The 11,971-nt window shown below is 51.3% G+C and overlaps 1 protein-coding gene across 1 annotated transcript; it reads left to right on the top strand.

The window, feature by feature from the left end:
• The first annotated feature begins 782 nt into the window (after positions 1-782).
• LOC114437556 (inactive all-trans-retinol 13,14-reductase-like) lies at positions 783-4,549 on the top strand. The gene is made up of 11 exons (XM_028408336.1): positions 783-994; positions 1,774-1,956; positions 2,128-2,369; positions 2,447-2,642; positions 2,732-2,929; positions 3,001-3,120; positions 3,193-3,331; positions 3,516-3,625; positions 3,721-3,887; positions 3,984-4,143; positions 4,232-4,549. Exons 1-11 carry the CDS (start codon positions 838-840, stop codon positions 4,399-4,401), a joined length of 1,842 nt encoding a protein of 613 aa, XP_028264137.1. The 5' UTR covers positions 783-837; the 3' UTR covers positions 4,402-4,549.
• The last annotated feature ends 7,422 nt before the right edge of the window (positions 4,550-11,971 follow it).

Below are 11,971 nucleotides of genomic sequence, written 5' to 3'. Positions count from 1 at the left end.
GAATGACCTGTAAGACCTCCAGCGGGTCCAGTGGGTCCAGCAGGCCCGCTTCAGCTGTGATGTAACAAACAGCTTGTTGCTTTCTTCGTGTTATCTGAGGCCGCGGATGGAATCTAGAGCTCAAAGTCAACTGAGGTGATGCATAACTTGAGTCCAAAGTCCAGTGTCAGCGTGCCCAGCACATGTCTGTGGAAGGGCTGGAGGACCAGCCTCCTGGAGACTCCATCGGATGACTTTCAGTGGTGTTAGGAGCGTTCATCAGACTGAAATGTTGTGTGTGTGTGTGTGTGTGTGTGTTTTTCCCCAAGGACACACACTCGGTCCTAATCTGACCTGACCTGCTGAAACGGAGCGATGTGACGCAGCTGCTGGCTGTAAAGACATAAACCTGGACTGTATGTGTATAAAGTCTAAGATGCCTTGTCCAGTGGGGATTATATTAATTGCCTTATCAGATAAGACAATTATGGACATATCTAATCTCACTAGGTTTCCTGTGAATACGTGAATATACTGCACACGACACGGCGTGTTACCTTCACACTGTGCTTTAAGAAGAATTTCATGTTTTTTTTGCGTTTCTTCGGCTCTTTCTGACACCAGCTGCTTGTTGTGATGTGTTCACCGACATCCAGAGAAAACTGGCCCTTTCACCACTTTTATCTTTATTGCTCATCACAACATGATCGTGTTACACATTAAAAACCTCTCCTCCAGACCTTTGGCCCTCAGAATTTTAAAAGGAGCCCTGTGAGGGCACCACCAATCAGAGCGAATCTGCCGCAGCTGCTGAGAGCTCACCGACACCGACACTGAGACCAGAGACTCGTCTCCACCATGTGGCTCCTGATTCTCCTGCTCTGGCTGGTGGTGTGGGTCGGTGGTACGTACTGGTACCTGTTTGGGAAACCCAGCCCATTCACGCTGGAGTCCGTGAGGCCACCTGCACCCCGGGAGTTTGACCAGAAGAAGAGGGACAAAGTTCTCAAGCAAGGTACTGGGCTCCAGACAAACTGATGCTGCAGCATCACTGACAGCTCCGTGGACACAGCTGCAATAAGCTGATCAGCAGAACCTGAGCCGTGGGCCTGAGTTCTCTCATCACTGGGCCCCTGGTTCCTGTTACCATGCTGCTTGTTTGTGGGTTGATCCCCTGGTTCCTGGTTATTTTGTATCACCGATGTGTGTCGATGGTTCCTGGTGTCCCTGGTGATTCTGTCACCGTTGTGTTTTTCTGCTTCCTGTTTTATTTTGAAAGTCATGTCTTCCTTGTGTTTCCCACCTGTTTGGATTACCTGCCCGCCCTGATTCTGTTCACCTACGTCTGTCTGAGTCCTGGGGTTCCCTTTGTCTGTGCCAGGTTGTTTCTGCTGGAGTGCCTCGTATGTTCGCGTCGGCTCTCTCCTGTGTTTTAGTTACTCCCCGTGTTCCCCGTGTGGTTCTGCCTTTGAATAATCCTTGTTTTTGCACCTTACTGGGATTAGTCCTGAGATTAATCCTGCTATGCATGTTAGCTGCAGAGCTAAAGTTCTGAAAGCTGTGTGCACCATAACTCAGACTGTTGAAACGCCCTAAATTAGCAGGAGATGTTTTTCATGTGTTTAAGCATAATTAGATTATGTCAGCTGGTAAATCTACTGTTTCTCGGCACCACAGACTCAGATATGAGTCCAGTGTTTATGACAGCAGAGGTGTGCGGGGCGACCTTCAGACTGCTGTATGACACCCTTATGCAACAACGACACATCTCAGCCGCTGTGTGTTTCCGTGCAGGTTTCACCGTCAACAAGGTGCCGCAGAACCTGGATGTCATTGTCATCGGCAGCGGGATCGGTGGTCTGGCGGCTGCGGCCACGCTGGCCAAAGCCGGGAAGAGGGTTCTGCTGCTGGAGCAACACGACCAGGCGGGAGGCTGCTGTCACACCTACATCAACGAAGGCTTCGAGTTTGATGTTGGTAAGAGGATGGGCAGCAACAGCACTTACTGATGGATCAATATCGATCAGGAGGTCGAGGTATCAGATGTTTAAGTGTCGGCAGAGGCCGAGGAGATTCCTGCAAACAGCTGTCAGTTTGTGTCTTTTTTGTGGCTTCACACACTCAGTCACTTCCTCTCGTCACCTGCAGGGCTCCACTACATCGGCCAGGTCCATGAGAACGGCCTGCTGCGGATCGCCTTCGACCAGATCTCTGAGGGCCAGCTGGAGTTCCAGAAGCTGAAACAACACTTTGACACCATCCAAATCGGCCTGGGCGAGGAGAAAAAGGAGTACACCGTCCTCTACGGTAAGACGGAGATGAAAGCCCACCTGCTGAAGCAGTTCCCGGACGACACGGAGGCCATAGAGAAGTTCTTCCACCTCATGAAGGTACCGTCTTTGCTGATTGGGCGCGTGCAGTGTTCCAGGCTCATCTTGGGGTTCAAGCTTCCTCTGTTTTCTCTCAGGTGTCAGCCAGGCAGACCCACTACCTGGCAGCTCTGAAGCTGATCCCACAGTGGGTGTCCTTGCTCCTGCTGAAGTCAGGGATCGCTGACCTGGTCTGCCCGGTCTTCCGTCTCTCTGGCACATGTGCAACAGACTATGTGAACACACTGACTAGCAACAAGGACCTCCATGTCATCTTCGCCTACCTCTTCTATGGTGGGTCCTCAAAGATCAGACACACAGACCCATCTTTCAGGTTCAGACTTCAGGCCTAAATGAGATGTTTGTGCTGGTTCTCCATGTAGGAGTGCCACCCAAGGATTCCAGTATTTACATCAACGCTCTTCTGCTCCATCACTACAAACGAGGTGCCTACTACCCTAAAGGGGGCTCCAGCGAGGTTGCTTTTCACGTCATCCGCACCATTGAGAAATACGGAGGAAAATGCCTGGTCAGAGCTCCGGTGACCCAGATCCTGGTCAATGAAAAGGGGGCGGCTTACGGTAGGAACAGCTGGGTTTTCTAAGACTGTCACTGAGGAGGCAGCAGACCTGAGACGTCCTCTCTGTGACAGGTGTGAAGGTGAAGAAAGGTCAGGGGGAGGTGGAGGTTCATGCTCCTGTGGTGGTTTCAAACTGTGGCGTCTTCAACACCTTCCAGAAGTTTCTTCCTCCAGAGATCCAAGTCAGACCTGGTGAGTAACGCCACCACACTTCGATTCATGGTGTAGGTCAAAGGGTTCATTCTAAACATCTGTTTATCGCAGACGTTCAGAAAAGAGTGAACATGCTGAAACATGGCAGAGGCTCCCTCCTGGTTTTCTCTGGGTTAGATGGGACTGCCGAGGAATTGGGACTTGTGTCCACAAACTACTGGTTGTTCAAGAACAACGACATGGACCAGTCGTGAGTATGCAGAGCACACATTACCCAACCACAAGGGGGAGCTGTTGTATAAGAGGAAGGAGAAGCTCAGCTTCAGAGTCTAACAGAAGGCAGCCATGTTTGGGTCCTCTCCTGTCCACTAGATGGAGCAGAGGAGCAGGTGGCTTTGCTCTGACTGTGGTAACGCTACACATTTTCTTTTCAGGATGGATGACTTCTTTGCACTGAGCAAGGACGAAGCGCCCGACAACATCCCCATGATGATGCTCACAATCCCTTCGGCCAAAGACCCAGAGGCCAATATAAGACATCCAGGTACACACAGGCACTGCACACAGTGACACACAGTGACACACACAGTGACACACACACAGCACAAAGTCTGAGAGGTGTGTGTTTGTGTGTCACAGGAAAGTCCTGCATGACCATACTGATCATGGTTAACTACGAGTGGTTTGAGGAGTGGAAGGACACGAGTGTGCGCAGAAGAGGCGATGAGTACTACAACTACAAAATGAGGTTTGCAAAGAACCTCTTTGACTGGGCCTGCACCGTGTTCCCCAAAATCAAAGACAAGGTGGGGGCTGCTGCTTCCTGTCACACACTTCCTGCTGTCTGTGTTAACCCTGAAGAGAGGGGCCCTGTAACATGTGTCTGATGGGTTCCTTCTCAGCTGGTCTTCCAGGAGGTGGCGACCCCGCTGACCAACGCGCACTACCTGGCTGCTCAGCGTGGAGCCATGTACTCTGCTGAGCACAACCTGGAGCGCTTCCAGGCCGAGGCTGTGGCCAAGAGCAGGTGCCAGACCCCCATCAAGAACCTCTACATCTCCGGTACGAGGCCCTGACAGTGAGCGACGCCTCCTCAGACTGAAGAGGTCTGGTAATGATTCTTGTGTGTGTCTGTGTGTGTGTGTCACAGGCCAGGACGTGTTCAGCTGTGGGATAGCGGGCGCTCTGCACGGTGGACTCCTCTGCGCCTGTGCAGTGTTAGATCGCATCCTCTACATCGACCTGCTCCTCCTCAAAAAGAAGCTGAAGAGGAGGAAAGCCAGAGAGCTGGCTGCACTGGCGAAGAAGAAGCTGCAGTGAGCGCCGGCTCCCCTACAGGACAGCAGTGAAACTGCACACTGGACTGGACGCCTGCTTATCATTGACCTATTATTGTCTTGTTTTGTGAACAAGACCTTGATGAGTCTTCCAGCTCCTTCATCTGATCTGTGTATATGTTCTAATTTGATGACATCATTTTATTTACTGGTAAATATTCTGGTTTTGTTTTCGTACTTGATCTTTGGTCCATGGACCTCATGATGAATCAACATTAAATCATCAGTACAACAGATGTTGTCCTTTTGGTTTTGACTTTAAAACGCTGTGAAAACCATATAAGTATTGATCCTATTTGCCGTGCAGCTTCATGTTGAATTGGTAAGTATTTCCTAAGTACCTGTTACAGGTGAAGTGATACCGTGAGGCCCCCTGTGGGACCAGTTCCCATCGATGTTGTTCTGACCTGACTCACACCCCCGTGCTGTTTGGGTAAGGCCTGGAATCAAAGGTACGGGGGAAACCTCAGACTTCCTGCACTAAGTGAACATTTCCTCAGTCAACGGTGGGCAGATTGGCTGACAAACTGTGGTCTGTAGGAGATGACTGGGGGTGAGGGGTGGGGGGTCCGGGAGGAAGAATGGCCCCTCTGTCCAGGCAGACGGTGGGATGGCAGCGCCTCCCTCTCGCTGCTCCATCTGCTCAGCAGCGCTCCCTGCAGAAAGACACTGAGCGGAGCTGGAGGAAGGAGCAGCTAAAGAGCAGGTAGCAGTGAACTGCACTGACGCTTCCTGGCTGGGAGTTCGGACCATAACATGTAATTACTGTGGCACACAGAAGTACATGTTACAGCCACTCTTACTTTCTGCTCTGACTCACACAGCTGTAAGCAGACCCACCTAAACTCCCTGCTCTCCTTCTGAAGTCTCTGGACGTGGCTCAGACCGTCAGCCTGCTGGCTGGGTCCAGGTCAATGTAGGCCCTGTTAGCACTGATATTAGCACGTCAGCCACATGATCGTGGTCTGAATGAAGCAGTAAAATTAGGCCAAACAAGAGAAGTTTTCGTGGTGATCTGGAGCACACACACTGATCTTTCTAACACTGAGCACAGAACATAAAAAGGGAGAAATGAGGAGGAATGTGAAGTTCCTCCTGTCCAGCACGGACTCAGCCTCCTGCCACTTTTTCCTCTGGCAGGCGGCTCCCACATGTTTAGACATGCTTTTACATCAGGAGAGGCCCAAAGGGTTGGAGCTAAACTACAGCAGTCCACTCTCTCCACTGTCTGCAGACACACCGTTACATCCACACAGGCTCAGGTTCTAACCCTGCAGCCCTGCGACTTTAAACATTTTCTTTAAACTGGCAGACAGTGCAGCAGCAGGACTGGCTTGCTGAGGATTGGTGTTGCTGGCCTCTCGTCTCGCTGCTTCAGCCAGCTTTCCTTCTTTTTCCAGATGTTGGAGCTCCTCCCCGCTGGCCGACCGCAGCCTCCCACAGCTCGAACTCAGCCAGCGGCCACAGCTGCTACCAATCTGAGAGCGCTCGGAAAGAAAGCTTCAGATGAGAGGAAGCCCGGTCTGAAGGTAGCACCGCGGATCAGACCGTGATACAAGGCGACACCGGCACCCTGATCACTCTGGTCACCTGATCACATGAACATATTGAAGCAGAATGTGAAACTCATGTGCAGAGAAAATAAAACATCAGCTCTTCCTCTGTCTCAGGCTGCAGCTGTTTTTCTGCTCAGTGCTGATCACTTCTCCGGTTGGAGGAAGGCTGCTGCTGTTGGCCAGCTTTCTGTTGAGCTCCATGGAAAATAAAAGGAAAATGGCCGCTCCCCCCCGTCGTTCTTCTTCTGCCTGAAAACCTCCCTGAAACAGGACGAGGTCCACATGTCTGCAGACCAGCAGAAGCACACGCTGTTTAGGTTAGTTCTGCATTCCAGACGTTAGACTTTAGTTAGCTGTGTCACTGACTAAAGTTTCATTGATTAACTTTATTAAAATCATCTTAACCAGCTGTCTGTTTGGTCCTCAGCCGCCATCTTGGCGTCTGCTCTCCCTGTTCAGATGTTTGTAAAACTTCCTGCAGGGCTGCTCTGCACATTTCACTGTAACTCATGCTGCATGTTGTGGTGTGTATGAGAGAGGAGGAGGCCGAGAGAGAGGAGAACATCTGCAGCTCTCTCTGTGTGCAGCACAACCATGAGCACCCGAGTGAAGAGGAGGAAGACACTCAACCCACTGCTGGGTGATCACTGCCCTGCTGGGGGTAGGAGGCTGTGGATCTATGAGGCGTCAGGTTAACATCACTAATGAGGTTTAATCAGGGAATCTTCCTCTTTTATGTCCCTCTGCAGCTCCTCCTTCAGCAGATGCTTCAGACATGTCTCATATTTCACCCCCACCCCACTCCCACCTCACCCCCTCCTGGAATGATGGAATAATCCAGCCCTCCTCCAAACCTCATCCTGAAGCATTCGTCGTGCACCAGAGGGGGCTCTCTGTGGGCGTGACCACAGCTGACCCCCAGCAGGAGACGAAGGCTCTGACATGATGAGTCTGTTGACTCATCAACTTCAAACACAGTGAACACACAGACGGACAGTGGACTTTTACCACAGGTTTGCTAAGTGTTGCACAGTTTGCTGAGACGTGCTCAGGTCTTGATCTTCACACACATCAGCTGTTTGCTCTTCCTCTTAACACAGACGTGTGTTCAGCCAGAAGGTGGCACACTCAGCTCCCTCCTGCAGTCTGATGGAAGCTGTTAGGATCATTAGACTCCCAGCAGAGCCACAGCTCTGCTTCGGCCTCCAGCTGACTGACCCTGATGCCTCGGTGTTGGTTTCTTATGGAGCGGTGTAGGTCTGGATCTCCCACAGGGAGGGGGGTGAGGGAGGGGTGGGGGTGTTTCCTCTGGCTTCTGCTCAGTGGCCCCTGAGGACGAGGCCTCACAGCAGGATGATCCCAAAGGGCTCGTACCTGCATGTTTGTACAGAGCAGCAGGATCGTCTGCAGCCTTTATTATTGGAACAAACATTACATAGACTGGAGCAGTGACGGCATGCTGTGGCTCATGATCCACCCTCACTGAACTCCGGTGTTTGGTCTTCCAGCTGCCTGAGTGTGATTAAACAGCAGCAGACAAAGACACGAGCAGGTCCAACACGTCAGAAGCTCCGCCTTCATCTCCTGCTCTGACTTCCTGCAAAGCGAGCCGCTGCTGAGTTCTGTGGCTCCAGGTGATAAATCAGAGCCTGCATGTCGTGGCCTGTGCTGCCCTGAAGGCGTGCAGGAGTCACTTTCACTGACTGCAGCCGCACTGACCGGAGTCTGTACGGTAACCGGTGGCTGTGAGGAGAACTGCAGATCACATTCAGGAGGTGTCATGAGCGACGAATCCTCCACAGAACAACTGAAGCAGCCAGAAACAGCTCGCCAGGTGTCAGGAGACAGACCTGGGAGGTTGACACATGTGTATGATCGGATCACAGACAGTGAAATGTATCATCTATTTGAATAAAGGATATTTAACACTATGTTGCAGGTGTTTCTGCGGACTCCTGCTCTTTGTTTCAGATAATCAATCAGCTCCTGATCAGCTGCACCTGATCATGTGATGAGGCTGTAAGAACGCCCCTCCTCCCCCACCCAGTCTCTCTCAGCCAGCAGGCCCTGCAGGAGCGGAGCCGCACCACATGGTTTGTGTTGTTAGTTGTGTTGTTAGTCGTGTTGTTAGTTGTGTTGTAAATGAATCAGTGAATGCCGACCGTTTCGTTTCACGTGTTTTCTTTGTCGTCTTGCTCCAACCTGAGCCGGGGTGCTGACACCACACACAGTCTGACACACCTCAGTGTTGTGTGAGGACACGGTGACCTGGTCAGAGGGCTCGTTCATCTTTAGGTGCTTTGGTCACTGTAGATGCAGAGAGAATCTCTGTGAGGTGAAAACAGACGTTTTTTTTTCTGACCTACCAAAAAACTCGGGGTCTGTTTTCATTTTTCCTCCTGAAGGTTTTGTTTCCGAGGCTGAAGTCACAGAGCGGAGCACGATGCAGCTCAAAGTGATTCCAGATGTATGAAGAATTGAACTCATGTGGGAAGAGAACACAAAGATGTTCCCCTCTGCCTCTTTTATCCAAGCTATTGTCATTATTCTGCTGCTTTGTCTGCACACTGAGAGAAAGTGCAGAGAAACATTTGGACCTGATCATGTCTAAAAAGATTGTTTCAAAAAGGTTTGGGCCAAAAAAAGAAAAGAAAGAAACGAAAGGATCCGGAGCAGGAGAGGGAGGAGTTCTCAGGGAAATCATCTTCTCTTAAACTTTACTGCTGTGAGCGAGGAGGGACAGACACACCAGATGATTGCTCTGTGTGCTGTTAGTCTGCATATTTTAAAAAAAGTCAGCTTTGGGCATGGCAGGCTGGGAGGGGCCGGGCTGGGTGTCAGTGGGTGGGGGAGGGAGGGAGGAGTCCACTCCCACCTCGTGAACTCCTGTGGTGCCCTGGGGTGGCGTTTTAGACTGGGTGCTTGGATGTTAAAGGGGGGGGGGGTCAAGAACTTCAGCAATGCGCAAGACAGGTAGAGACAAGACGGGGAGGAAGAGGAGGCGCACAGAGACTCATAAAAACATGGCCGACACAATGTTTTCTGAAAGCGGGTCGAGGATAGAAAGCATGTGGACACGGCGGCTTGTAAAGCGGCTCGGCCTCAGGAAAGCTGTGCAGGAATGCAGAGTGTGAACATGTCGTAGGAGGGGAGGCGGACGGACACGAGTCCAGTGTGAGAGGTTTCCATCAAACCCTGACAATAGCCCCTGAGTACAGTCATTAGAGGCAGAGGACCCCGGAGAGGCAGGAAGCTCTGCATCCTAAACACGGGTGGCTGCTGTCATTATAGGGTTAAGGATAACATTTAACGTAATGAAAAGTCCCACGCTGAAGTCATTCTGCCAGGGGGGGGGCACCTGATGTAGAGCCTGTGTCGGGACAGTGATGTCAGAGTCTCCCTGAGCTTCCATCTGTTCCAAATGAGTCAGGTCTCTGTGCAAAGAGAGATGAACTCACTGTGGTCATCATGAGATTATAGAATGTACTCTTAATTTCAGATTAAAGCTCCTTAACAGTCAGCATCAACGCTAACAGGGGCTGAGTGTGTGTCCGTGCAGTCAGAGGAATATTCAGCTCCTCCCTCCTTTCTTTCCCTCTGAGGCCGAGTCCTACATTTTTTGTCTCGACACTGTTTCTGTTCCTCCTCCCTGCACCTCAGCCAAGTATACTCCCTTTGTTGATGTGGCAGGCCTGGGAAATGAAGAGTTCATGTAAAGCAGAGAGGAGCACCTCCTCCTCCTCGTCTTCTTTTTTTTACTTTTGCTTGCAAACGTGGACAGAAAAGAAAAAAAAAAGTTAATTTGGGTTAGCTAGCAGGATGACACAGATTATCCAGGTCAGAGGAGAGCATGGGGCGGATGGTTCATCATGGTTCCATCACTGAAAAACAACAGAAGAAGTGAATTGTTGTGAATCAGTGGTGTGATTTCCAGCTTCACCTCCTGTTTATCTGTCACAGACAGGGTGAGGTGAGCTGAGCCAGCTCTCAGCTCTCTGAGTCCATTCTGTGATGTGCAGAGAGACAAAGCTCATTCCAAAGCCCAGCTGGACACAAACCAGGGAGGGACAGGACATTAGTCTAAATATGGCCGCCGACTGGAGCCAGTTAGAGAGGGAGAGGGAGAGAGGGAGAGAGGGGGCGTCCACACCTCGGCTCACCATGAATCTTCTACAGGTTTACTCTGACCTTTAACAGCTGCCTCTTCTGCTCGTCTTCACCAGCCTGCCGCCCTCAGAGCGTCTGCAGGTCTGTGTGCAGCTGCAGCATCACTTCAACACAAAGCATTAAGGTCTGGGATTAACTCATTACGGTAGGACTAACACATACCTGTGTTCCTCTGCCACATGTGGAGGCCTCGCCCCAGCTCCTCCCCCTTCACCTGCCTCATGCTGCCCATTAGAGGCAGGCGCCTTTATGGAGCTCTGTCAGTGGAGAGCCTGATTTAACCCTTACTGTGGAGCTCTTCATCACCTCCAGCTCTGTGGTTTGGAGGAGCAGGACGTGTGTTCTAAGTACACATATTCTTTGATGGCATGATGACTGATGCCACATATTCCATATTCATTCTCCACCACCATAGAACAGTTGGTCCTCAGGAGGGGCCTCTGAGTCCCCCAGTCCTCTCTGCTGTGATTTTTTTCCAAGGGGCCCAAACTCCTAAATGAACAACAGAAGCACCTGAAGCTGCTGTAAAACACCCGGGGGGCTGCAGCACCTCCATGTAAAAGGCTTTGATCAGGCCGCAGGGGGCGGAGCCTCTGTGAGGGTCCCTCCGTATGAATCTCAGCTTACTCTAATAAAGGTCTGTCTCCTAACGAACACAGGCTGGCTGTGATGGCAGCAGGCTCAGAGGAGGGACGGCACACTCTGAGGACTTCCTCCAGAGACACTCTGGTTGTAGTCTGAGTGTTTTATCGGACGCTTGGCCGCTGCAGGGACAGTGTTCAGGCTGCAGCAGCATCCAGAGACATCTGCTTTAGTTACCTCTGGACGAGGACTGCAGAAGACATTAGGTGGAGGACAAGGTGGAAAAGATCAGTCTGGAAAGGTTCGGGTGGAGTGTACGCCCCTGTTAGACCTGTGCTGTGGATCAATAGACATATTGAGATGTGGACTCATCTACATTTACACCAGGTCTGACAAAATGGCTGCTTGAACAGCTCCCATGTTGTCATGTCTGCATCTCCCTCCTCACAGATCATCCCTCCACCTCTCCCCGCTGCCTTCTTCTTCTTCTTCTTCTGTCTCTGTCCCCTTCATCCCTCTCCTCCTCCTCCTCTTGACTCACCCAGGCAGGCGACCAACAATAATAGGAGACAGGAAGAGAGCGTCCACAGCAGCCGTGAGCATGTGGGGCCAGCAGCCCAGCCCAGTGGCCCTTTGCTCTCTCCGTTCTGTAACCCTCTAATTTAGCATTTATTTTGGGATGAAAGTTTATTGAGCCCACGTCTCGGTGCAGAGCAGAGCCTGGGACTGGCTGCGGGTTTCAGTCGCTGCCCTGTGCACTCATCTATGGCTCACTCATTACAGGACAATGGCTCTGCAGTCAATCCAGAGAGGGACAAAAGGAACTCCTCCTGCTCCTCTGAGGGACAGGTGTAGCTGTAAAGACTCACAGGTGAGGCTGGAGGACAGACGTCTGTCACCTCCTCAGGCCTCCTGCAGTATGTTATATATAAACCGTCCTACACTGACACTGCTTCCTCCTCAGACATCTGAAAGAGGTTATCCCTAAACTCCAGGGTGAAACAGGAGCAGAGCAGAACTCTCACCTCCTCTTCCTCCCCCTCCTCCTCCTCCAGCAGGAGCAGTGATGGTTTCTGGACATGTTGCTGGCACCAGGCGACCTCCTCATGGTGAAACATCTTCTCCTGGACCCTCTGTGGTCAAGGTTCCCCCTGCTACATGCTATCAATATGTGTGATCAGGTTTATTTGACTTATTGAGATTAATGAGAAAGTTTGTGTGTGTGTGTGTGTGTGTCTGCGTGGTGAG

This window comes from Parambassis ranga, chromosome 6 (genome assembly GCF_900634625.1).
Source record: "Parambassis ranga chromosome 6, fParRan2.1, whole genome shotgun sequence".
In the NCBI taxonomy this organism is placed as follows: domain Eukaryota; kingdom Metazoa; phylum Chordata; class Actinopteri; family Ambassidae; genus Parambassis; species Parambassis ranga.
Note: the sequence above shows the minus strand (reverse complement) of the source record. Positions and strands in the feature narration are given on the sequence as shown.

Excerpts from the sequence above, each read along its gene's own strand:
- LOC114437556 (XM_028408336.1), top strand. The coding sequence starts at position 838 with ATGTGGCTCCTGATTCTCCTGCTCTGGCTGGTGGTGTGGGTCGGTGGT. Across the intron at positions 2,930-3,000 it reads TGAAAAGGGGGCGGCTTACG|GTGTGAAGGTGAAGAAAGGT; the intron begins GTAGGAACAGCT and ends TCTCTGTGACAG. Across the intron at positions 3,626-3,720 it reads GGCCAATATAAGACATCCAG|GAAAGTCCTGCATGACCATA; the intron begins GTACACACAGGC and ends TGTGTGTCACAG.